Source organism: Peromyscus maniculatus, chromosome 1 (assembly GCF_049852395.1).
Source record: "Peromyscus maniculatus bairdii isolate BWxNUB_F1_BW_parent chromosome 1, HU_Pman_BW_mat_3.1, whole genome shotgun sequence".
In the NCBI taxonomy this organism is placed as follows: domain Eukaryota; kingdom Metazoa; phylum Chordata; class Mammalia; order Rodentia; family Cricetidae; genus Peromyscus; species Peromyscus maniculatus.
This window is the reverse complement of record NC_134852.1, coordinates 9,370,929-9,393,741: the sequence shown is the minus strand read 5'-3', so window position 1 is coordinate 9,393,741 and position 22,813 is coordinate 9,370,929. Positions and strand designations below refer to the sequence as shown.

The 22,813-nt window shown below is 36.5% G+C and overlaps 1 protein-coding gene across 1 annotated transcript in view; it reads right to left on the bottom strand.

Moving 5' to 3' along the window:
- LOC102920417 (killer cell immunoglobulin-like receptor 3DL1) overlaps nt 1-22,812 on the bottom strand; it is a 69,545-nt gene extending 46,733 nt beyond the window's left edge. The window contains exons 1-2 of the mRNA XM_076563441.1: nt 22,575-22,812; nt 20,581-20,874 (exon numbers count right to left, since the gene is read on the bottom strand). Coding sequence (XP_076419556.1) covers nt 20,581-20,874; nt 22,575-22,812 — 532 coding nt within the window. The remainder of the gene's footprint in view (nt 1-20,580; nt 20,875-22,574) is intronic.
- Nucleotide 22,813: the final 1 nt, after the last annotated feature.

Here is a 22,813-nt window from a genome sequence, read left to right as displayed (position 1 = left end):
AGGAAAAACACAAGGCTGCCAACTTTCTCTGAATGTATGCAATTTGTACCAAAACTACACAGATAAACACTGACTTAAAAAAACAAAAAAAGAAAAAAAGAAAAGAAATAGAGGTTGATCAATAGAATGTAATTGAAGACCCAAAATATCAATCTGTAAAGCTATGAACACCTGATTTTGATAAAGAAGACAGAAATATACAATGGAAAAAAGAAAGCATCTTCAACTAATGGTCTAACTGGATGTCTACATGCAGAAGAATGCAAATGGATGGATATCTATTACCCTTCAAAACTAAAGTCTAAGTGGATCAAAGACCTCAACATCAAACCAGATATATCAACAGATGGGAGCAGATGCAGAGACCCACAGCTAAACATTAGGCAGTGCTCCAGGAAGCTCAAATAAGAGGGGGAAGGAAGAATTGTAGGAGCCAAAGATGTCAAATGCATCACCAGAACATGACCCAAGGATTCAAGTAGAATGGATCAAGGCCTTCAGTTACAGAGAATGAAGAGTTCATCAGGGAACCTGTATGGGTCTATGATAGTTACTCTGCATGTGTGTTGTGGATGTATAGCTTGGTGTTCTTCTTGGACTCCTAGAATTGGGAGTTGGTGCTATCTCTGATTCTTATACCTACACTTGGAACCCTGTTCCTCTTATACAGTTTCCTTGTCCGAAGTTGATACAAGCTTATGGGCCTAGGCTTAGTGTTACTTTTTGTGCTTTGCTCTGTTAATATCCCAGGGAGCCTTGCTCTTCTCTGAATATGAAATGAATGTAGGAGAAACTGTGGTAGGGATATAATGTATGAGAGAAAAATAAAAAACAATCCTTGTCATTTGTTAGGAGAATAAAACACACGGATTCAGCTTCAGAGCTATCATCCAGTAACAAAAGAGAAAATATGCTATTTGTTTTTCTGTGTCTGGGTTACCTTGGTCAGTATGAGATTTCCTGGTTCTATCTGTGTCAATGTTAATTTCATTGTTATTTACCTTTGAACAGTATTCCACAGTGTACATGTGTTAAAATTTCATTATCCAATCATCAGCGGAAGGACATTCAGGTTGTTTCCTTTTCCTGACTATTGAAAATAGAGTAGCAAAGAACATGACTGAACATGCATTTACGCCAAAGAATGTCAAGTTCTTTGGATACATTCCAAGGGGTGGAAATGATGTACATAGAATAGTTATGTATGATTTTCTCCATATATTTTATTTACAAAGAAAAACATCTTTATAAAAGAAAAAAGATGCAATCTAACTATGAAAAAAGAAACTCTGGGTAGAAAATATTTTGAATTTTGAAATGAATCAACATTAACATAAAATTTTTGTAAACCACCCCCACAGACAAAACAATCATCTACTGAATTGGAAGAATATATGGGCCAGCTTGATGTCTAAGTGGGCAAAGGCTCTTTCTGCCAAGCTTTACACTTTGAAAAACATTGCCAGGATGCACAAGGTGAAAAGAGAAAATTGATTTCAGAAGGTTTTCCTCTACCTCCACACTAGTACCACGGTGCAAGCACACACACGCACGCACGCACGCACGCATGCACGCACTCACACACATTCACTAAATAAATGTAAAAATAAAAAGTTAAGAGAACATTCCAACAGTTTACTTAATTATAATATAGGAGAATGAGTGAGCTTAGATCATGCATTTCATGATCTGAACCATAATTACAAAACCTGAATGAAAATAAATTGAAACCATCCAAATACCAAATTGCAAATTATAAAAATTCAAGAAAGGGTAAAGGAACACTGAGGTTTACTTGGGAGGAAGGACGTGGCATTTAGAATGAGTTTTGGGAGCAGAATGAATATTATTAAAAATATTATAGGAAATTCAGAAAGAAATTGTATAATATTTACATAAAGACAGAAAAACAAAGCTTAGAAAATAAGGAGAGAAAAACTTATTTAGAAAAGTTACTGTACAACACTCTTAAGACATGATGAAAACTGAAAATTTTCAGGCAAAAGATGGTCAAAAGAGATGAAACAAATTCAAATCAAATCATCAAGATCACCGAGCATATAATTGTCATGAGAGATCCTGACATCAGATTGACAAAAGAGGAAAAGAACATGGGTGACTTCCAGTACAGCTAATGTCAGACTTCTGAGCAAACACCTAAAGGTGTTTGTAAAGGATACAGGAGACCATGATGACCAGCTAAGTGGAAAAAAGAAAAACTGTGCCTATAAATGTCAACACCACTCTCCTTCAATGATGAAGTATATAAAAAATTTCTCAGAAAAATTGTAGCTGACAGAGTTCCTGACAACAAGCTCAGAAAAGTCTGTGGAATTCCTGAATCTGAAAGAAATTCTGGTCATGAGATTCCAGGCGTTATATCTCACCCTTTTTTTTTTTACAGCACTTGATAGGCAGAGGTAGGTGAATATCTGAGTTCATGGGTAGCCTGGTCTACCAAGTAAATTCTAGGATAGTCAGGGCAACACAGAGAAACCCTGTATTGAACAACCAGATATTAAAACTTTATCCAATATACGTTGATGCCTGACTCAGTCAAGAGCTGTGTCTGGGACAATCTAGGAGAGAACTGATGGACAGGGTTCAGAGTCCTAATTTCACAATTCAGAAGGCTCACCAACAAGTCACTCACAGAAGCCAGCAGCCAACACCCTGTGATGCCTGCTCTCCTGTTAGAACGAAACCTATCTATTGCAATGGATAGTATCTCAATATTTAAAGATGGACTCACCTGCTTGTGCCAATGTCCTGAGGACTAGGAAGAGGCCTGGAAAGAAAAACTCATGTTGAACTCATCTTTCTTTTTCAGTAGCCTGGTCATCTGACATCCCTATCTCTGTTGTTCTCTGTACATTAGAATCAGAGCTTACTTAGTTAAGATGAACTCATGCACTAATATAAACCATGGAGGCCAGTGTTTCTGCTGTAGCAGATTCAGCCTCCCAGGATGATGTTTCCATCCTGTTATTGCACACCATCTATTCCCAGCAGGACTCACCAGTACAGATCAGGTTTAGGAGCACAGACAGCATGGTGCTGCTTTGGCTGATAAGTGTCAGAACCAGAATAAAATATATTGGGTGTCGTAAGAGGCTTGAGGCGTCTGCCTGACCACAGCTCGGAAAGCTTAATAACAGAAACATCCGCCCTTGTTGCCACGTTCATTAATTTTGTGTGTGACAGGGTTCTCTGTAGCCCTGACTATACTGGAATGCACTTTGTAGTCCAAGCTACATTGGCTTTGCATTCAAAGCTCCACCAGCATCTGCCTCCCAAGTGCTTCAATTAAGTGTGTGTGTTCTCATACTAAGTTAATGAAATCTCTTTTGCCATTGGCTTTGTGGATCATAACTTCTTGGAAATGATTCAGGCTTTAGCTTTTCAGCAGAAGTATTTACCATGACTATAAGTGAATTGCATCTTGAATCCATCACCTTTATGCAAAATGGTTAAATATGATTATTGTTCTCAAACTTTTGATGTGTTCTCTTTGCTTTTTAAATTCAAGACTCAGTGTTTCCTCTGACATTCTATACAACATGTCCCATAATTATTTTTCATATTGTAAGAATAGTTGTAATGAGTCAGTCAAAGTGATTATACTGAATTATTCCAGTTTTATGTTATAGTTATTCAGTTTCTTAATTAATCATGTAGGTATTTAGAATAATAAAATTCCACTTTTAACAATCAAACAAACAAAGCGAATAAGTTTTTGCTGTATTTGAAATTTGATTTTAGAAGCTGAAAAAATATCAAAAGATGGAGAATCTCTCATGCTCATGTATCAGTAGGAATTGCATAGTAAAAATGCTCAACCTATCAAAAACTGAAAAATCTCATCTATGCAGTCACATCAAAATTTCAACACAATGCTACACAGATCTTAAAAAGACAATTTCTGGCTTTAATGTAAACACACAGAGAAAATAACAGGATAGTTAAACTATCATGAACACTAAAAGAAATTCTGAAGGTCTCGTCATTCCTAACTTCACGTCCTACTATAGACCTATATTAATAAACACAGCACAGTATTGGTGGAATGGCAGACAGATTCATCAATGGAATCAATATGAAGACCCAGACATAATTCCAGACATATATGCATAGCTGATCTTTGCTAAAGAAACCCAAAACATTCACTGGAAAACAAGACAGTATCTTCAACAAATGGTTTGATCAGATTGGATATCTGCATGTAGAAGAATGCAAATAGCTTCATACTTATCAATTTCAACAAACTCAAAACGAGTATAATCCCTAAATGCACTCTAAATATCTAAATATTCTCCTTATAGATACAGGGAAATGTAGCTCTCACACATGAATGGAAAAAAATCCATTGATTAGCATCAAACAAACACAAATAAAAACCCCAAAACAAGAAAATAGAGAGATCAGATGATTATGAGGTGTCCAAGCCCAGCTGATCTATTACAGCAGAATTCCTGCATCTAAGGCTCAGGCAATATCATGGAAGAAGGGAAAGAAAGATTCTACTAACAAGAGGAAGAAGTTTGTTGTGAGATGGCATCTGCTAGAGATGTCAATATAAAATTATGTAAATGTAAATAACATTATACACATTAATCTGATTATATTCATAAAATTAGGAATATATGTAGATATTTAAAGGTAATTAAAAATAAAGATGAATTTGAGAGAAGAAAATGGCCGTATATGAGAGGTTGAGAGGAATAAGGAAAGGAAAAATGGTTTAAGTATAATTTATTTGAAAAAATAAGCCTAACAATATAATAAAATTTTGAAGGTCCTAAATATTAAATATTCATACTCTACTTTTAGGATTTCTGTGGCCAATAGTCAGTCCAGTTTCAAATGTTTCCAGTTCTTTGCAGTGTTTTACAGCTTCTTGGCCTCTGACAGAATCTTCTAGAAATACATCATGAAAATATTGATGTTTCTTGTCTATGTTCATTGTTGAGAATAGTGTATGTCCTACTGAAATAAAGAGCAACTGCTGTAGAGTCAGGAATGAGCCATGTAAAATAAAAATGTCTGAAAATATGCAAAGACAAGTTGTCAAATTGTACATATTAACCATTTTCAGATATTTCTAAGTCAACCATTCAACAATGAAGTGAATCAACATGACATAAAAATACATTTCTTGTGTTCTTGGTAAAGAATGGTGAGTGTACAGGGTAGAGAAATCACTTACACATTAAGAGTGTGTTCTGAACTTGCAGAGGACCCAATTTCAGTTCCCAGTGCTCACAGCAGGAAGCTCACACCTGCCTGTGACTCCAGTTCCAGGGGATCCATCAATGCCCTCTTCTTCTCTTACAAGCACCAGAACTCATATGCACACATTCACACATCATTTAATATGTGTGTGCTCTTACACCAGGCTAAAGAAAACCCACTTTTACCATTGCCTTTTTACAATTTATCAGGGACCATAGCTTGGTTTGTGTATTAGGGTAACTGTGGCCTCATAAAATACTCTTTTTATATTTTGTGGAATAACTGGAGGAATATTGGCATTAATTCTGAAATTCTGGCAGAATTTTGTGCTAAATCTATTTTTTTTTTTGCTGAGGATATATTTTATTGACTGCTGCTTTGAGGTCAGTAGTGGTTTACAGGTCCACTTAAATTGCTTACCTAATCTTTATTTAATTTTTATCCTTTATAAGTGGTGTGCATAGAGAAAATTATCCATTTCTTCTAGATTTTTCCAATTTGGTGCAGTACAGTTCTTAAAGTATGTCCTTAGGATTCCTTTGATTTAACCTTCTCTATTTTTATATCTCATGTTCATGACTTATTTCTTAATTTAGATATTTTTCCTATGGTTTATTTAAGTTGGATAAGGGTTTGTCAATATTGTTTTTCCTGATGACTAAAATTGCTTTATGGATTCTTTGTATTTATTTTGTTCGTATTGCATTAAATTCAAACATGAGTTTGATTATTTCTTGCCCTATCCTCCTGCTGGGTATGATTTCTTCTTTTTGTTCTAGAGCTTTTTGGTATGCTGTTAACTTCCTTGTATTATACCTCTACAATATTTTATTTATGTACTTAATGATCTGACAATAAGTTTGGGTATATCAATTATGTATGTCACTGTGATCTGTAATCATTTTGGTAGCTATCTTTCTAGCACCTATTATCTATCTGTCATCTCCGAATCTATTATTTATCTACCATATATCTAGTAATCTTTGTATTTTTCTATGTATCTATATGTATGTATGTATCTATCATCTATCTATCTATTATCTGTATACATAAATATATATATAAACACACATATTAGCTATCAATCATCTTTTTTTCTATCCTCTTCATTCTATCAATCAAATCATTTGTAGTCATTTATATATTTGTGATTTGTTAAACTATTTTTCCCATCATCTATTTTTACACATCTTTATTCTACTCATTATCTATATATCTCTGCTTCTCATTCATCTAATATTCATATATAATCTAAATTTTTTCTTTTTGGTTTTTGTAGACAGGTTTTCTCTGTGTAATTTTGGTGCTGTTCTGGATCTTGCTCTGTAGATTAGGCTGGCCTTGAACTCACAGAGATCTGCCTGGCTCTGCTGCCCGAGTGATGGGATTAAAGGCATGCACCACCACTGCCGGCCTGTCTATGATTTCTTATAAATATCTTTAACTATCATATGTCTTCCTGTGTATTCACAACACATTTTTCTTTTCAAAATAAGCACAGTCTTGAGGGTTCAAATGTAGTTTTCAGTCTCTCAGTCTCCTCTCAATAATTTTCATTCACCCTGAAACACAGATAGTATGTCAGTGGTTGAAGAGAGGCAGCCAAACCCCACAGCTCCAGACAATTACGTCTCATTAGCAAAATGCTAAGGAGAGTAGACTATCCTTGCCTGTCACTAAAATGAGTTAGTCTTCCTGTTAAGAGACAGTCTAGCTTTTGGGGAGCCCTGTCTTCCTTGATAACCCGCTTTCATTTAGGACACATTGGGGACACAGGAAGGTTTTTTTTTTTGTGGGTTGAAATGCTGATATAGCTGCAGTCCAGTTAGCTTCCTGTTTGTGTGCCTTCAAAACCACAGGTAATTGTGAGGTAGTAGGACCCACAGGAGGTGTGAGGTCTCAGTTACTGACCACACTTTTCTAAATTCGTTACTTCAAATGCAAAATAAGCAGTTCTTTTTTGAAATCCTTATTTGGTCTTGTGGGGAATTGCAGAAGAAACAAAGAATCCTTCTGTTTATATTTCCAACATGCAAGGCATTTTCCCTAAAACTGTTTAAGGTTGCTAAAATTCCTGTCTCTCTTTTCATCTTAAATTTCTTTTTATATTTTTCCTGACAGCCTATATTAAGCAGCCCAGGTTGTACCAGAATTCAGTCATGAAGCCAAGACTGGCCTCAAAGTTGAAATAATTCTCTTCCATCCTACCCAATTCTGGGAATATAGGTGTTGACTACCACACTTGCTTGTAAGCATTTTTGTCTTTATTTTTATTTTTGAAGGAGAAATTTTTGTTTCACTTGCAATTTCACCTTTGTGGATGAATCAAAAGTAATGTCCCTCAAGAGACAGTGGTCACATTGTATTTATAAATAAAAATCACATCAAGGAATGTCTGTTTATATTCAACTTGTTTACTTGACTCTTAAATCTTTAAGGACTTTCTCCTTAGGAAATTATGCCACTCACTATATATTGAGCAGATCTCTTCATACTAATTATAATGAACCAGAAAATTTTGCTCCAGACATGCCAACATGCAAACTCTCTGTGGTTTATTCAACTCTTAGATATTTGAAGTGATTCTGGATTCTAGCAAGTTGACATTTTAAATTAAAATTCACAATAGCAGATATATCAAGATAATACTGCCATTTACAATTGCCTAAAACATTTAGAAACAAGAGCTACACCTATCTTGAGAATATTTATGAAGGACTGTTAGTCATCAGCACAGCATGGATACAGTTGCACAATCTTTTTGCTGATCCACTAGGTAATTTTACAGATGTGGTGCTTTCATTTGTATAACAGCCTTGTCATGTTCAGAGACCAGCCTCTCCTGTACTCCTTCCCATCTTCTAGCTCCTATGTTCTCTTCAAAGCCTTCTTTTGTGATCATCCCTGAAGTTTGGATGCGGTTTCTGTAGATGTTCCAAGATGGCCGTTTGTCTCTATATAGTGTTTTAGGACTTTGGGCTGACATGTCTGAGAAATGCCTGAATTTGTTCTTGGAAGACTTTAGATCACACCCACTGCTCCTGCTGGTTTCCTTTCTACTTCTAGCTTGGTCTCTCTTCTGCTTTCCTGTTACATGCACTTCTCACCCACCATCCTTTATTCTCCACCCGTTTTATTCTCCTCATCTTCTCTGTCATATCTGCCTCTACAAGTCTCATGGATCATCATAAGAGACAGCAATGTTTCTCTCCTTCTTTCTCTCTGTCACAGACACAAAAACACATACAGTATGATACAAATATATATGTATATATATACTTTCATGTATATATATATATATATATATATATATATATATATATATATATATATACATGCCATGAGGAAATGCTATATTTTGTTAGCGAACATAAAAATTAACAATAAATAAAAAATAGAAGCATAATTTTTAATTTTATTCAACATAACGAAATATATGTTATTTTATCATTCTGAAACTTGCTCATTATGATAAACTATGATTTCCAGTTGATTAAATTGTCCTTAAAACTTTCTATTTAATTTTTCATTTTGAATACATGTTAGGAAAACAAAATATTTGTGCCCAATGACCACTAGGGAAGCCAAGAAGTTCAAACATCCATGGTTGTCTTTTCAAAAAACAGATGTGTAGCCTGATATTTTCCTCGATCTAGAGATTAAAAGTGATCAATAACCTGGTGATCTCTGTTGTCTGTAGGTTCAGATCCTATCAATCTCCAATAAGCAGGTGTAGAAGTAGCTAATAGTCTATATAAACACTGTTTTCTCTAAAAGGCCAGGCCATATCAAACTCCAAAATGAGGACTACAGATGCTTATTAGTCTTTGAATCCTTTACATTATCTGCATAGCCAGGTACTCCCTCAGGCTCCATGAACTAGGAACAGAGTTGGTTAATAGTCCAATGATCACTAATATATTTGTGTGATAGAGAACACATAAGAGCTTTCCCTAGACCCTTAAATTAATACAGGTAGCCTATCCCTACAGTCTATCTTTGGAACAAATTACATGTACAATGTTTTGACTTTTGATGCCATTATACTTCCTTTTGCATTAGGGACTGCATTATATCGGGAAACTTTTTTCCCTTCAAATTGTACTGTTTTAATGTGCTTAAAACAAACTGTTTGTTTTCAGACTCCAGAAGTTTGCACCAGTCAGGACAACTAAGTCATGCTGAACTGTGTTTCTTTCTTTTCTTTCAATGTTTATTTCTCTGCCACCCACAGCATTTGCAAGGATCCCCACAGCTGACAACCAGTGTGAAGGGCTAAGTCCTCAGTGAAGGTTAGAACACGTTTCCATTGTAGCTTGAATCCTAATTGGTATTAAAATAAAGACTCAGAGCTAGATATCAGCCTAGATGCTGAAAGATCAGAGAGACAAAGGAGCTAGCCACTTCATCTCTTATCTTACCAAATCCACCACCTGGAAAGGGAGTCAAGTTCCTGTCTCCACCCCATCTCATCACTTCCTCTCTCTGCCCAGCCACATCACTTCCTCTTTCCTTCTCCCATGTGTTAGATTAAATGCATGTGACACCACTGCCTGGCCTCTATGCTTAACTCATGGCTAGCTCTGCCCTCTGATTTCCAGGCAAGCTTTATTTGCTAGAGCACAAAAAAATTTACCACATTTCTCCTTTTTGTTTAAATTTTTAAAAAGTAGGGTAAAACTAATATAAGAAAATCTATATACAATAAGTACATAACTATATACAATATATTCAGGCAATGAGTACATGAAAAATGTCTAGTCCATAAACATTTGACAAATTCAGAGAAAATACTCCATAATCTATCCTATCTTGGTGATTCCAAAAGTGGTATCTAATTCATTTTCTATCCTAATTTGCATTATCAAAAGTGTCTTTTAATATCCCTCAATCCTATACACTTTATATGTCTTAGTGAGTTTACTATCTGAATCTGTAACATGGAAAACTATAGTAGAGCTATAAAGTTTTTAATTCCCTCAGAGATTGGAGAAGGAAGTAATATTATCTTAGTATGCAGGGAGTGCAGGCAAGTGACTTCCAAAAATTGTGAGAAATGGCAGAAACGGTGAGCTCGTAGACAGTCACCCAAAGTTCATCTGCAATGTTGGGGCATCCATCTTTGTACTACAGGCCTAAACTATCTGACTGACTTTTCTGTGAAGCAGATTGTTCTGAAGGACTGTTCTATTTAGTCTTGGCAAAATTTTGGCAGCTGCTTTCTTTTGTGTCCTGCTTGTCCAATTTGGACACAAACTGCCAGCAGTTGAAGCAAGAGCACTTTCTTGCCCAGTGGCTCTCTTTTGCCACAATGAAAGTAAACTCCTGTGGATTTTCTTCAATTCCCATCATCTTCTCTAATGTAGACTGGTGCTGCCAGGAGCAGACATGTCTCATTGTAAAAAAAGAACCTTCGTTATTAAAATATCTTAAATGTCATATTCTGTAAATCTCTGAAGTGTTTGAAAACAGCCGGTCTATTATATATCTCTGTTTGATCTTGAAAACATACCTTATATGACTGCAAGTTTGATTGTAATGATTAACTACTAACTTGCATTTCTTTATATCCTACTTAGTTGCTAATAATATCTTTCAAGGACTAGAAATTTGTATTACATTGTTAAATGAGTTATATGGGTACAATGATTGCATAAGAGTAGACATGTTCTAACCAAAATAACCTTAAATTGTTATCAATATACAAAGATCCAAATCCATGTAAAATATCTAGTACTAGTAGTTGCTTTTTAAAATGAAATTCAATAACCTGAATTCCTTTTAATCTTATCATTTTTATATTCCCCTTTTTTTGTTTTCAGAGTAGATTCAAAGAGCTACCCTTCTATCCTGTCATATCGGTATCCTCCACTTTTCATTTCAATACATGCACCCTGAATCTTATCTCCTTTGTTTAGCTTTTTTCCTGACCATTACCAGTAACAACTTGTAAACAACCACCCTAAACAATGACAAATATCCATAACATTTTGACAGACCAAATAAACCACACAGCCTACTTCTTGGGAAAGTTGGGCTTGTGTTCTTAAGATTACTTCCTGCTGTCTGGGTGTGACTGCATCTTTAGTGGATCCTGTAAAGAAATTGGGTTGTCAAGTCCTGGAAGAGCTAGCTGTGTCATTTGTTGTCCAGTCTTTTCATAATGGGAAACAGCAGACATATTAGCCTGTGAGGCTGGATCATGTCAGCTAGTCATCCTGAAATTGTCCTGAGCAGTTTGCAGTCCAAAGGCGATCTTTAGTTGATTTTCGTCAGCTTAGTGGCATTGTCATAGTCCTGCTGGAATCATTGCTTTGGGGCCTTGTCCTTCTTTTGGAGACTTCAGAGATCACATTAGATCATATTACATTTTTTCCAGGTAGTTCTCTCTTCTTCTTTGGAGCTTATTTGTCCAAAGGTCTTTTAATTCCTCAAGATGGTTCTTTTATTTTCCTGGAAAGACAAAAAACAAAATCTGCCCAAACCCTAACATGGGGGGTTCCCTATTGGCAAGTTATATCTGCTCAAATGAAGATCACTTTTTAGTGATATAAATTAGTTTAGATTGAATTGTCATGATGTTTGATGAACTATCATCTCTGCTAATTAAGAGGATTCTCTTGTTCAAATCTAATCATTATCAATTTTTTATTTATACTTTCTCTTGAAATATTCATTTTATTTTCGAAAGCTGTTCTACTATTGAGAGCAATATGATGTTTTTAAAGTAGGAATTAGGTTCTTTAATTGCTATGAGAAGGAGTTTCTTCAATGATGACAGGAAATGACTGAACCCAATTTGACATAGGGGCTGTGAGAGGCCCCTCAAGGCATTTCTGAATGGTGAAGGGTTACTTCGACTGTCCCTCATTGATTTGCATTCATTGGTGCAATGTCTGCCTTTGCCACACCTTCTGCATAGTCCAGCAGGTAGGGCACTTATGTTGAGATTATTCTTAGAAAAAAAATTGATTGTAATGAATAACTACTAATTTGCATTTCTTATATACTACTTAGTTGCTAATAATAACTTTCAAGGACTAGAAATTAGCATTACATTGTTAAATGAGTTATATGGGTACAGTGCTGGACTCCTGCCTCACCTTGATGGGCAATGTTTTGTTCAAACCAGTGGGAGGCTAGCCCATTTCTGAATGGATATGGAGGAGGAGTGGAAGTCAGGGCTAGATGGGAAGTCACAGGGTACTAGGAGGAGAGTAGAAGTGGAAACTGCAGTTGGTAGGAAAAATAAATTTAAAAAGTTATACCAATAAAATAAAATAAAATAAAATAAAATAAAATCAAATCAAATCAAATCAAATATAATAAAATGACGGGGCTTTTTATCCCATTGGTCATCAAAGGATTGTATGGAGCACATCATACTACTTCCTATCTGCATTGAACACACTAATATCTGAGTCATAAACATAATTGTCTTCTGTTAAATGTCTTAAATTTAAAACAGTTTTTAAAAAGATCACCTACTGTGACATGTACTTTTTAGTAGTAAATAAATGGATGGATTGACTATGGATTTCTTATTTGATTTGGGTTATTGAAAACTACTAGTTATGAAAATCAAGTCCAGATATGAGTCACTAGTTGTTAGTATAGATTCACTCTTAATTTTAAGACCTGAATGTTTCAATATTTTGCCAAAAGTCCTTTGAAAAGGGACTTCACTATAACGAAAATCAAGTACTGTGAATGTTTTCCCCACATCAATAATCATAGTTAGATCTTATGGTCCCCAAATGATAAATGTAAAACCCGAGTCTCAGAAAATTACCCCGGAGCATACACCTAGAAACATCAGACCTGGGAATCTAGCTTACATTCTCAACACTTAGATAAGACTGGGTTGTACTGTGTTGGCTCTATCATGCTCATGCTCTGATATGTGCAGGAACAAGTTTCTGCCCCACTAGTGAACTCCCTAATAACCAGATGGAGACTTACTAATTATGAAACCTCAGCAGATAGCTTAAGTTTGTTTTTTCCTAGTTCTCATAGCTTAAATTTACCCATATTTTTAAATCTACACTCTTCTAAGTGGCTTAGTTTTCCTTATTTCTACTCCCTATCCTACTTTCTCTCTGTCTAGATGGTGACTGTGCCCTTCTTCCCAGTGTTCTCTGAGTCTGCTTCTCCTGCTTAACCTATTCCTGCCCAGCTATTAGACAGTTTGCTCTTTATTAAACCAATGAGAGATATAAACTTATCTTCAGAGTGTAAAATAGATTATGTCACAGCAGTGATGCATAAGTTGGGATCATTTATCAACATTTTTTTATGCAATGGCACATTGGGAATTAAGTACTTACTAAGGCTTAGATGTCTGCTTCTAGGAGATACATTAGTTGACTGACCCTCAAATCAGTATAATATAGGGCAAGAAGACAATCTGTTTCAGCTTTTCTTTTTCATTTAACAAACACATTTTATCATATATCAAAACAAAGAAAATGCAGAAGAGGATATATGGGGTAGTGTCCCAGTTATTTACTTATTTATTTTTGTCAGTTTGAAACAAGATATGGTCATTTGGGCCTATCAATTGAGAATATGCATCCACACAAATTGCCTGGAGGTAATCTGTTGGGAATTTTCTTGTTTCAAGGTTGATGTGGGAAGGCCTAGACCTCTGTGAGTAGTTTCACTTCTTGCCAGGTCATCATAAATTGCAGAGTAATGCAGGCTGACCAAGCCATTAAGAACATTCAAGTATGTGGTGAAACTTCATTGCATCTGCTTCAGTTCTTTCACCCATGTTCCTGCCTTGGCTTCCCTCAATAGATTGTGACCTGGGATATTTAAGATATGTTAGCCAAATAAACCCTTTACCTCAATTCTCTTTTGATCATGGGGTTTTATCACAGCAACAAAAAAACAACGAATTTAAGATTTTTAGTGTGTACAAAGGTTGTGTGAATCTTTCTGGTAAAGCATGAGCATTCATCTCTTGATTCTAGCAGATAGGGCACCAATGACAGATCCAATAAATTATCCAGACAGGTCTAATTTATTGAACTAAGAAGGTTATTATGATTACTTACAGGATCATGGTGTTATGGGTGTGGGTCACTCAGAGATTCACCTCTCTGATCATTAATAAATTTTAAGAAAGCAAAGGCATTTATTCACATACTACCAGCAGATATATACCTGAGACTTGGGGTTCCCAAAGGCAGACCAAAGACACCTCAATCAGAGAATTTTAAAGGCAGAGTACCTAACATTACACTCTATCTTCAGGCAAACAGAAGGTCATCTGGTACCCAGCAAGCCTTACTTTACAGAAATATGCAAAGAAGTTTTGTTAAAGCTGTGCAAGACTAGGCATTTACAAAAATGAACCATTAGCAGGCTTTAACATTTCAAGTCTAATATCACATTATAGTTTGATTTCTGTCCAAAGGAAAAGTGAGAACCATAGCATTTTAAGTGTAGGAAATCCACATTAAGATCCATATCAGAATAATGACAAATGGCACCAAAGTTAGAGACTTCTATCCTATGATTACAGCAATTCTTTCACTGCGTCTATTAATTTTTGCTTCCAAAAGAGCTGTGGTCTTTACAGAAGAATTCCTCATATCTTTCTTTGAGAACTCATAGGGTACCAACAATCTTTGATCTCAGCTTGTCATTTCATAACTCCCATGCACACACTGATATGCGTGGAGGCTTCCTTGGGCTGTGAGGAGCTGGTCCTGATAAATTGCTTTTTGAAGATCCACTGATCAAATTCTGTGCATGTCACATTCTGCATTTATTTTCCTTCAGGGTCCTAGAAAGAGGCAAATGTTGAGTGCTTTTATATGAACATATTCTTGTGCAGTATAAGGGGATGTAGGACATCCTTCGTGCGAAAGTGTGAGTTCATGAGGATCTATCTCTTCCAAATTCTTTTCACTTCAGACCCTTGGTCATTGATGCTGCATTTTTAGAGGAGAGGAGTAATTAATAACACCTAAGAAAGCACTTCTGCATGCTCCTTTCAAATACCAATTTATTAAGGAGTGATGCGGTAAAACCCATGGTTTCTCTTCCCCCACACATGAGAACCAGACGTTCTGTATCTCTATTTTCCAGCCCCATCTCTTTCTTCCTCTATGCTCCTAGTTCTCTCTTTAGTGCTCTCTCTTTCATAAAACCTTTTTCTAGGTATTAGTCTGCTTTAAATGTGAATATACAGTGAAGATTTAGTCACTGCTCTGAGAGCTGAGGGAAAGAACAAGGGCTCAGCTGTTCTCTCTGCAAAGACCCACATCAGTGTCTCTGTCCTAGGTCAAGTAAATGAAGATCACACACCTGTATTCCTCCAGGTTCAGTTTCTCATGCTACTCAGATGACACTCATTGCCTTCTTCCTGCTGTACATTCCTTTTTGCATGGCACCAAGAATGGATGAGGAAAATGAGCACGAAAATGATCATGTAGAATGACAGTCTAATCAGAATATACAGGAGCCCATGATTATCTGATGGAACATATGAATGCAATAAATATGATGACAATCATAAGATCCCTGTAATAGATTGCCTAACATTTATTGATAGATGGATAACTAATAGATTATTATTCTTTAGGACAAGATTGTGATGAAGACGCTACTATTCTCATTCTTCTAAATGCACACAGTATTAAACTGGCTCCTATGACTTCACTTTAGATCCCTATTTTAATGCATCTCTCAAACCTCAGCAAGGAAGTTTATATTTGCAATATATGGTGATCAATACAGGTACCCACAATAGCCAAAGTGCAGTGCAACATGAATCTTAAATAACCTTATTAATAAAAAACAATCCTGGAGTCTGGTATTGGGGTGATCGCTGGAAGATCAGAGAAGCAGAACAAGCCACAGCTTCCTCACCTTGCCAATTCCTCAGCTGATCTTGTTTCCTCAGACTGGAAGTTTCTGAGTCCTCATCCAAATGAATCTCAGCTGAACTGCTGCTCAAAGCCTACAAGCTTAACCAGCTCTAGTTCCTGGTCCTCACGCCTTATATACGTTTCTGCTTTCTGCCATCACTTCCTGGGATTAAAAGCTGTTACCACTCCTGTCTGTTTCCAGTGTGGCCTTGAACTCACAGAGATCCAGTCAGATCCCTGCCTCCAGAATGCCAGGATTAAAGGTATGTGTGCCACCATTTTCTGGCCTCTGTATCTAGTGGCTGTTCCTTTCTCTGACCCCAGATGAGTTTATTAGGGTGCACAATATTTGGGGAACAAAATGTCACCACAGTGAAGAGCATAAAGGACTGTGGAATGCTTGGCTCTAAATATGACATTTACATGACATTTAAGTCTACAAATGATCAGTCTTAATTGTGAAAATGTTGGACCAAAAATGACTGAATGAGGTTTATGATAATGAAAAAGAAATAGTATCTACTGGACACAAGAAGGAAGTTGCACATATGAATTCAAATGCAGATGTGACAGTACATGTGCAAGGTAGACAAAACCCTAGCATGCACTGAGGCTGTGGACATGAAGTCCCATCCTTAGACAAGGGGCTATAAGCAAATGATAGCTGTTAGGAGAGTCAGTTTCAAGAGAGTTGTGACAAGTGAAGTGGACCATGCTCCAGTGAGAGGTCACACATTCATGAATATATGGACATCACAAATTGAACTTCATGGACAACAGAGATAACAGCTGGGTTGGGTAGGTCCAAGAGAATTTGAGTAAGTGGGAGTGTGTATGATTAAAGCCTATTGGTTGAAATTCTCAAAAAACTAATGCAAATCAAGTAATAAGAAATAGGGATTTAGTTAGCATATGTGCTATGACTATGTGTTCTGCATTTTCTCACATGAAATTTTAAGAATAAATATAACATGTGCTTTATATGGTATGAATGGAGGTAAGTAGGAACATTCCAGAATATCCTGTGCTCTGTTTCTGCCTACACTACAAATGCCATATAGTTTAGCTGCATGTTCCTATGGCTTCAGTGTATAAAATCCAAGATGGGCTGTCTTTCATCTTCCATGAAACACTGTGCAGAAGGAAAGTATTGATGCAATGCATTGTCATTCGCAAAGTTCCTTGACCAACTTGAAACCTCAATTTTTATCTCTTAAAACTTACTTGTAAGTAATTCTATTTCATGTGACTTGTGCATACGTTTTCCATCTCATCACCCCTATGCCACTGACAGAAAAATGGCAGGACACATTGTAAAGGTCACGTGTTCAGTGTCTTAACTGAGATTCATATCAGTGTACATTGAATCTCCTGTGGAATTAATATATCTACAACACCACTGAAACAACATTAACTTCTCTCAAAGGGAAAAAGAGAAGTCACGGCTATTCTGTCCAGAAGTAGTATTTTTATATAAAATCCTCCCTTCTGCTCACTTGTTTCCTTCTTCAGTCCCCATCACCTCCTCTCTGGGAGGTAGTAATATTTTGCTTGCTTCCTACCTTTTTCAGAGCAGATCATCCCTCTTCTGAACTATGGAGAGGAATTATCACTTCACTTTTATTTAGAGGAGAGACAAATTTCCCCTTCTGTTCACTTACAGGGGACTCAGGTGAAGACATTAGGGATTGAGTGTCCCCACGGATCTTATGGTGCCAGTGAATAATTTCTGATTTTGCTGAGTTTGAGAGTCAGAGAAGAGAAGTGACTGGGCAAACTTTACAGGGCTGCGAGGCAGATTACATAGCACATGGCCCCAAGAGATTTGTTTACCTCCAGTTTTACATAAAAAAAGAGGAATAATTTATTCACTAGTTTTGGAGTCTTGTTCTCTGCAGGAAGAACAATTTCTGGATGAGTTTACTATGTAATGGGAACAGGAGATAGATAGATAGATAGATAGTTAGATAGAGATAGAGATAGATAGATAGATGATAGAGAGAGAGAGAGAGAGAGAGAAAGAGAGAGAGAGAGAGAGAGAGAGAGAGAGAGAGAGAGAGAGAGAGACAGGCAGTCAATGATGCTGTCTGTCTTCCTCCTATGTAAAGTCCTTTCAGGTTGATCAGTGACTAGCACCCACTTCGACATTAGTTCTGAGTGTCAGTGTTATAGGAGGCCTTCATATGGTTTGCTTAGAGGTTGGCACTCTGTCCTTGGATTTCAAGTTGTGATGAGACAATAGGAATACTGTGGAGAGATCTATGTGATTGAGATGTCAGGAGGGATGTTCCATCTCTGCTCTACCCAACTCATCCCAACCTCATCCATTATGAGTCTTTCCTGACCACTTTCTATATCTGTGTGTACATACGATGTCCTGGTGTGTCTGGCCAAGCAGGGTCAGGACTGTTTGGGATGCTCCTGGTCTATTATTTTGTAATCTGATATACTTACTCAAACTTCTTCTGTTTTTATTAAAAAAGTTTTTAATTTGTATAAAATTATATTCCTTCACTCTCCCTTGCAACTTCCCAGCACTTCCCAGGTATCCTTACTCCAAGTTTCCATATCACCTACCACTCTTAAGTTGTTATTCTCTTTTTTTTTGATTATTATTTTTGTATGTGTCATAGGGTTTATATATTGATATATTGTAATGTTTATATATATATCTCACTGAGTATTGTGTTTTAATACACCACACACATATGAATATACACATATGTACATATATACATATATATATGAATAACTACAGGAAAGTGTCTCTGGACACAGTAGGCCAATGCATAGATGAACTCCACAAGAGGTTATGACTGCATTCCCATGACCAGTGCAAGCTAAAGTTAGAGAAAATCCTAGCATGGGGACTGTAGATGAACATGAAGTCCCACCCCTAGCCAAAGTATAGACAACTGATAACTATTCAGAGGAGAGTCAGTGATAGGAGTGTTGTTACTCTTCTATTGACTATGGCTCAGCAGAATGCACAGATCCAATGATATATTTGCATTGTGCCATTGGTAGAAACCTGCAGGACCCTATGTGTAAATCATGTGTTCAGTTTCTCCATCTGAGATTGACACCAGTGCTCAGCTAAGCTGCTTTGCAACTTCTACTTCTACAACACCTTGAACTAGACATTGAATTCTCTTGTAGGGAAAAAGCAAAGTCAAGGCTATTCTGTCAGAAGTAGTATTTTTAAATAAAATCCTCCCTTCTGCTCACTTGTTTCCTTCTTCAGGCCCCATCACCTCCTCTCCAGGAGGAACAGAGCTAGAATGAGCACTTCATTGATCCTGGGAAGGGAGAAAATTTACTCTTCTTTTCACTCACCACGGTCTCAGGTACAGAAATTAGAGATGAATAGTCCTTATATTCCCCATGCTGCTCTAAATAACATCTAATGTTGATGAGATCAAGAATCAGAGAGGGGAGATGATGATAAGAACCGAGAGTCAAGATGGGAGTTGAAATACAAATAAACTAAAGAGCTTTGGGTCTCTAAGTTTCCACAATAGAAGAGGAATCAATTACTCACCCTTTGTGGAGTCTACTTCTGTGCATGAAGTGCAATTTCTTGTTGAGTTAACTAGAGAAGGGGACAGGAGAGGGAGAAAGTTCATCAGAGGCTGTCTGCCTTCCCCTTAAGGAAAGTTTTGTAAATTTGGACAGTGACCACCACCCACTCCACCTCTTAGTGCTGAGCCTGCAGAGTTATAGGATGACATTTAGTGGATTGCTTCTAGGTGTTGGCTCTCTCTTTGGATTTCAAGTTTTGATGATTCATAGGAATGCTGTGGGAAGATCTATGTGAGCAAGAGGTCGGGAGGGCTGCTCCATCTCTGCTCTGCCCAAACTGATATGAACCTCATCCCTAATGTGTCTGTCCTGACACATTACAATATCTACCTCTATTCATAGATATCCCAGTATGGATGTATATAAGTCATATAAGACGTGTTCAGGCAGCTGTATGTCTGTTATTTTGAAGTCTGCTACCAAGTCCCAAATTAAATGTTTTTTAACAAAAGATTTTCAGTTGAAATATAAATCTTTCTCTTTCCCCACCCTTTCCTCTCTCCAGTCCCTCCCAGCAACCCTTCCTCCAAGATTTTCATAACCTCACAACACTCTTAAATTGATATCCTCTTTTTCATTGAAAATTATTGTTACATATATGGCTAAAGCTATGCATATTCACTTATATATGTACACATCTCATATATACACATACATATATACATACATGTACATATATACACATCACATATGCATACACACATATATAAATGTAACATACACACACATATATATGTTTAATTACATACACGTGACATTAGGACTCACAGCAGTCCTTTGGAGCTCCCAATGCTACTTTCTCTCTATCATCAATTGGAGGATTCTGAGACATGGCTTCAGTATTTCATTAGTCACAAGATATAAAGTATATATGAATTTCTCTTACCTGTGACAGGAAGGTACAAGGGGTCACTTGGAGTTGACCACAGATGGGAAGAGTTCCTGAAAGAGCCATAGCATCTATAGTTCCCTGCCTGGACCACAGGACCAAGATGGAAGTTGGCCTGGAATGTCCCATTGTTGTTCTTCACTGAACGCAGCCCATGTCTCTTGGGTAACCCTTTCCTGGACAGATGGAACATGTCAAACTGAAGGTCAGAGAAACAGGTCAAGGTCATGTTTTCTCCTGACATCACCACAGGACCCATCAGGGCTGACAGAGAAGGTTTCTTGTATAAACCTGAGAGAAAAGAGGCAGAGATAGTTAGTTACCAGTGTTCATTCACTCCTCAGTGTTCCCTCTGCCTGCTTCTATTTCATTGATCTCTCTTTGCCTCTTACCATCTCCTCCTCTCTATGTCTCCATTTCTCCTCTCCTCTCTTTCTCTCATTCTCTCTATTTTTATGTTACCATCTTTAGTCTATGACCTCACTCATACTCAAATATTTTATGCCAATTTTTGCTCATTGACATTTTATGCCTGTATTGGCATTGGTCCATTCCACCTGTCTTTTACAGTTTGTTTTTATGAGCATAATTAATTTTAGCTAGCAATAACCTTCATAATGAAATATTCATATTCATGCATAATATATTTTTATGCTTGTTTTGAAATTATTTCTTAATTTTTGAAATTGATCTATATCATTTAATGTATTTATATCATTTAATGTTCTTAAAAAATTTTTTGTTACATATATTTATAGATGTATACTATTAACAATATTAATGTTATTATTCTTTCTTGCCCCTCAACTTCCACTAATCACACTCATTTTTCTAATTGGTCTTCTCTATACTTTCACTTTTTTTTCCAATTGTTTTACAAGTAAATGGGTTCAATTAGAGTTACTCATAATTTTGTTTTAATTAGCATTCCAAGTAACAGTCTTTATTATATTATCCTCATACAGCTCCTTTTGTTCATTTTCTTCCCTCTTCACTCCCTTGTACAGCATTGCTGATCTCTTTATTCCCCTCATTTCCTCCTCCATGTCACATGTCTTTCATTTCTTTCCCATCCCTGTCTATTAAATTTTTCTTCCTTGGTCACTTCCTTAATCCATGACCTATAACTTTGCCATCCTATGTATAATAAAAATCTAGAATCTAATGTCATTCTGTTTTTCATTCTTGTATCTGTTTACATATCTGTTAATTAATCTCTCTTTTCAAAGTACATAATACTTCATAAAATTCTATATTTCTCTTGAACATTGACCATGGTGATCTTTCCTCTCTTGTTCCTCTTAGTGTGTGTACTGCTCAAGTGTGATCTGTCATCTGCTTCCCAAGCACCTAGTTCAGAATTTGTTTTTTGCTTCTGCCTTTATAAGTCTTCTACCAAGAGAGCCAGACATATCATGTGTCTGACAAGCTCTTTCTTGAAATATTTAATATCTGCTCTAATCTTTCCATCTATACTATCAAAGTTTCCATGCAGGCTTCTGTCTTTTTGTAGATTTTCTCTTAGCACACATTCCATGTTTAGTAATTTTCAGTCCTTCCTGGGTTCCACCTGTGTGAAGGCTTAAAGGCTCATTAAGTACCAGCCCAATTAAGTATTTGGACTCAGGTCAGACACATGATCTGTCTGGCTGTCTTGACAGACTTCTTATAGAGGTAGAAGTCAATAATTTTCTGAATGTCAGTAGAGAGACTTCATTCTCTCTGGTTCATATAATTCTTGCCTAATTGTCATTTTCTGTTTATATCTACTTATGATTCCTTTGCACCTCCCTGTATCTGTGCTTTATGTTATAACTAAGGGTCTGTTCTTGTGTATTTCTTTTCATTGTCTATGCCAGTAAGATACTTAACAAGGTTGCCTTTATATAAACTATTTACATTCCTTTTTCTGGTGATGTTGCACAGTTTTTAGTGTATAAAATATTTTTCTGTATCACAAAGAGGATAATGAGCAGGTAACATGTTCTTACCTGTGATCTTTATGTCGATGGGGTCACTGGATTCAGACCACTCATATAGGGAGTGATTGAAGGATCCATAGCATGTGTATGTCTCAGAATCATTAGGTGTCACAGGGCCTATTGAGAAGTTGGCTTGGGAACCCCCATGATAATGTTCTGCAGAAAGCATTAAAGAGTCCTTGATTGTTCCATTTTTATGTGAAGTCAAAATGAAGGTGTCAAACATAATCTCTGATCGACACTCCATT